Source organism: Anarrhichthys ocellatus, unplaced genomic scaffold (assembly GCF_004355925.1).
Source record: "Anarrhichthys ocellatus isolate YVR2014 unplaced genomic scaffold, GSC_Weel_1.0 scaffold9, whole genome shotgun sequence".
Lineage (NCBI taxonomy): Eukaryota > Metazoa > Chordata > Actinopteri > Perciformes > Anarhichadidae > Anarrhichthys > Anarrhichthys ocellatus.
This window is the reverse complement of record NW_022280039.1, coordinates 8,471,756-8,476,598: the sequence shown is the minus strand read 5'-3', so window position 1 is coordinate 8,476,598 and position 4,843 is coordinate 8,471,756. Positions and strand designations below refer to the sequence as shown.

The 4,843-nt window shown below is 40.6% G+C and overlaps 1 protein-coding gene across 1 annotated transcript in view; it reads right to left on the bottom strand.

Moving 5' to 3' along the window:
* Positions 1-1,533: 1,533 nt before the first annotated feature.
* The window catches only part of LOC116384699 (tetraspanin-15), a 13,832-nt gene continuing 10,522 nt past the window's right edge, over positions 1,534-4,843 (bottom strand). The window contains exons 6-8 of the mRNA XM_031849607.1: positions 4,514-4,564; positions 3,168-3,284; positions 1,534-2,747 (exon numbers count right to left, since the gene is read on the bottom strand). Of these exons, the coding sequence (XP_031705467.1) occupies positions 2,412-2,747; positions 3,168-3,284; positions 4,514-4,564 (504 nt within the window). The 3' untranslated portion in view covers positions 1,534-2,411. The remainder of the gene's footprint in view (positions 2,748-3,167; positions 3,285-4,513; positions 4,565-4,843) is intronic.

Genomic DNA, 4,843 nt, shown 5'->3' with positions numbered 1-4,843 from the left:
TCTATCTAAAGTACATGATACAGCCGGGTATGTTCTCTAGGTCGATGTTCCTTTGAGAGTGTCAGATCACCGCCACAGCGCTTTTTGTCTCAAACCTTTAACCCTTTTTGCAGTTCTTTTATTTTTGATACTTAAATGTTTAAACACATTCTCATTATAACAGCTCAAATACTTGGAATGATAGTAATGTTATGATCGATGATCAAAAACAAGATGATATAATCTCTCTGTGGCTCTGCTGTTCATCAGCTCTCTCCACCGTATGGCTGTAGGTTGTTGACAATGTGTGCTGCTCTGTGTGCTGTAATTTCAGCAAATGTACAAGAATCCTGGACATTGTGTGTTATTATCTGAGCTCAATATATGTGCAGCAAGCAATATGGATAGTGCGCCTCCAAATACTGGAGCCTGTTCCCTGACAGATAAGGGTGTGGGAACTGTGTGAATGTGTGTTTTCCTCCTCTCCTGATTGTATCAACAATTCATGTCCACATTATCATAATCACGGCTTGTTTGGATGTGCGCACATCCTGCTGTCAGGCCGTTGAGTGGTGTTTTTTTTTATTTCTTATGGCTGACGCAGTTCCTCTCCTTGCCATAATTAATCCACCTGCTGTCTCTTGATCATCATGATGAGGGAGGAAGAGAGGTGAAGAGTGAATGAGGAGAGATAACCCGCAGGAGAGAGAGAGAGAGAGAGAGAGAGAGAGCTGCGTACAATGTGAAATTGAATGAACATGGCTGGTCTCATCCAGATAGAGGTCTTTAAGGAGGCAGTGTGTGAAACAGGGAGTGTGGTGGTGGGGGGCACAAGAGGAAGGAAGAGAACAGTGCTGAAGCTAAGACACACGTCATTAATTAGGTTCCAAAAGGATTTACTGAGAAAAGTTTTAGTGAAGACGCTTAATTACCCAAATCCACGTCAACGACGTTCACCAGTGCATCTCAGCCCCGCGGTTCTTCTCCAAAATTATGAATTCTGCTTCACATCTTTCCGTGAGCTTATGGTGATTTTTCCATGGAGGTCAAAGAACAGTGGTCGGGAAAACACAAAGGCAGGAATTCATGTTGACTATTTAACGCCAGTCAAAATCTCCATTGGTTGCCTGGCGACTGGTCCTGGCCAAGAAACTTAACAGTCTTCTCGTCTAACTCTCGGCAAGAAAGAGAATATACATATTTCTCAAAATGTCAAACCATTAACGGTTAAGTCCAAAGCTGGATCACATCCTGTCGGTTTAAATGCTCTGTATTCATCTAATAAATATACAAATGTCAATTGGAAGGTAATCTGGATTTTAAATAAAAGAAAAGAAATTTGGTTATAATAATCACCCGATTATATTGTAGAAAAGCCGCTACAGGCTGGAAGAAAATTCAACACATTTGTTTGACCTCACACGATGCGTTCTGGTGAGTAACACCGAATGACATATAATCCTCTCTGGAGACAAGATGTTTCAGTTTGCGGCTGAAATTTATTGCAGCGTCATCGTGTTTGTATGCAAAGCAACTCGGCACAAAAAAAAAAAATCAGTAGACAAATTCAGCTTTATTGACAAGAACAGTAGTGCTGTTACAAGGCAGGAGCTAGGGGGAAGCTCAAAACAGTGCATAACTCAGGTACAAAAAACCGTCAAGAGTAGATTTTCACTGGATTTGTAGTCTGGATAATCCCTTTAGTTGTTCCATTAAAAGATGGAATAAAAAGTTTAGTTTAAAAATGGAATAGACTGAAGCCCCCCCCCCCCCCCCCATGACAACCTAACATGTAAACTGAGAATTTTTAATTTTTTCTTAATTGACTTTATATACAGTACAAAACATGCATCCCATGTTATTCCACAACTACCAGTCTTACAATGTACACCGACTGCACGAAATCAAATCAAATCATAGTAAAAAGAAATAATACACAAACTGTACACATCCGTCACAGACGCTACACGCAAGACATACTCGGCTATTCCTCGGACACTGAAAAACATCTTTTCAAGCTACAATTAATTTACACACCAAATAGTACTGTCCTCTGACTACTGGGCTATTCTTCAAAACAGCCTGAGGTAAGCTTTAGCACATGAGACATAGCTCAATGTCAAAGGCTAAACAATTTTAATAAATTAAATGCAACATAATGCCACGAATCTTTGAATATCAACCGCCACAAAGACAAAAGAAATGTGTTTTTTTAAAAGCCAATGTTGTTCCTTCAAGTTTTGTTGTAAACAGATTCACCAACAAAGTGCCAAAGTACTTTTGATCCCTTTAGCTCACTGACTTTCTCTTGATCCAATGACGGACAGGTTCAACCATTAAGTAGTGCAACACAACTTCAACAAATGCAATGATCACAACGACAGAAAAACAAAAGGCCAAACCCGAAAGGCAAGAAAGGGCAAAAAGACCAACTAGTGTTCCCTTTTCTGCTTCCGGCCGATGTCTACCTCATCCAGCCCGGTGGCCGATCTGGACTGCTGCAGTTCTCGGAGCTGAGAGTGAGTGAGAGGCGCCTGCTTCTTGAGCCTTTGCATGTGAACATCGATGGGGTCGAGATCGGGCTCAACGACAGGGACGGGCAGGTAGCCGCCGTCCCTCGGCAGACACATGCACCAGCCGGCACCACCCAGGTCCAGCTCGTTGTACTCAACCTCTGCCTTCTTCAGCTTGAAGTCCACCATGTCGGTCGACTCGCTCATGTCCACCAGCAGGTTCCAGAAGATGCAGCTCAGCATGATGCCCAGCAGCTGCAGGGAGACGTTGGACCTCGTTAGTACAAAAGCATCTCGGGGTTTGAAAAAATAAAGTTAGCAACTTTATTGTTTACTTTATACATAGATTTTTCTCTCAGAAAACAGTGGTGCGAGGGCACTATTAACTATATTTAGACAAATGTATAAGCTACAATCTATACCGAAGCAGGAAAGAGCCAATGGTATTTATTTATGCAGTTGCTTTAGAAGAGTAATTGTTGTAATTACTTCTCTGTGAGGTTGCTGCGACAAGTCTAAATATATGGATGAGAAGATTTACAGACATTGCAATGTGTAGCAGACAAATTGTAATTTATCAAATGGCATAAAACTGTCAAAAAAAAATGAGCCACGGAAGCAAGTTTTTGAACCAACTCCAGTGTCAGCGAGTCGGTGCTGTGACTTTTAAATTACCTGGGGAAGTCCAATGGCGCAGCAGAGTGCAACAGTTATTCCAATGTTGTCACTCATCCAGAGGTTGACTGCATGGATGCAGCCCCGCACATAGATCACCTCATGCAGGGTTTCACGCTGATGCACAGACCAGAGGAAGACAACAAGAGGAAAGTTTCAGTTTCAAAGTAAAACTGAACAGTCACCACCTCTAAAAGAAGGGAAGAAGACTAGCAAGCTGCATCTGTGGAGTTCTAACACTCCAAAGTTGTCACACACAGCAGAAGGTATTTCAATTTCAGCTGTAAAAACTAGATCAAATATTATTGTTGAATGGAGAGAGTACCAGTGCAGGCTCTGTTCAAAACCGCATACTAAACATACTATTCATATTATGTACGACATTAAAATTGAGTATGTAGTGCGTTCCAACAGCATGTGTAAAATGAGTGGAAAGCGTCCTCCAACTGCTTTACTGCAAAAAAAAAAAAAGCTGCCAAGAATTGGTGTCACAGAATGTAATGATGCTCAGAAAACTGAGTGAAAGAAATGCTTATGACCACTTAAAGAGCCGGAGTGTGTGTGTGTGTAGCTGTAAATGGGGGATTTACGTTCTGCTTTGATGGAAGTATTTGATGTTTTACAAGAGAAAAGGCTTCAGAGATGAGGTCACTCTTCTACTTGGATTGATAGCATCTCAGGAAAAAAAACAAAAAAAAACAAAAACTAGTCTGAACGTGTTTGGGGTTTTCAAAAACAAAAAGTGGGTTGTCTTATATTCTGGCCAATACGGTAAGTGAATTCTTTCCTTTGTTTTAACAAGGGTTCTTTGTGTTTAGCAAGAATGTTTCAAGCCTTTTGAATATCATTATTTTATTTGTCTAGCATGAAATATATTAAAGTTACCGAGTATTGATAAATATATATAATTACATTTTATATGCGACACTTTTTATAGGATTTTTCATCAATGACTGACTGGATTAGCAAACAAACATGCATTTCCATCTGGTTACTTGATCTAAAAAGGGTTTATGAATTAAAAATAACAATATAAGATCATTTCCATATTATTAGATTTTATCCATTTTGCCCATTACTAAACCCATAAACAGCAACATGTCAATTTGATTAAATAATTATTTCCTCAATTAACCGACTATTTGCTGCAGCTCTACTATGTTGAAAGAAAAGTGGGACCTTCACTAAAATTGTGACTGCAGACATTTTCAAGGTGGTTTTGACATGTTAACAAATAAACGGTTTCTAAAGTGGTCCCCTGTGTGAGCCAGACATGCCGTGTTAGGAGTCATGATACGTACAACCAATGTTAAAATGTGTCTACTATAAGCCGTTGTTCCTCTTACCTCATTATCCAGAGTCTTGTAGCCACATAAAGTGTTGACGACCTCTCCTACCTGTGCAAAGAGAGAAAGTCAGAGACCTTAACTGAGCTAAGAGGACAAGAGACAAAACCATGGGGACAGAAGAGGGAGTTATGCTCCTCAAAAAGGGGTGTTCCTGTCTCCTGTCAGCCAGAGCGTGAACTTAAGTGTTTGCAAAATGGCTGCAGTCCTGACAGGTAGGGACAGATAACAGCAGAAACCTAGCCAGTGTTCAGCTTCCCTAATCAACTCCTCTATCTCTCTGGTGTGTGTGTGTGTGTGTGTGTGTGTGTGTGTGTGTGTGTGTGTGTG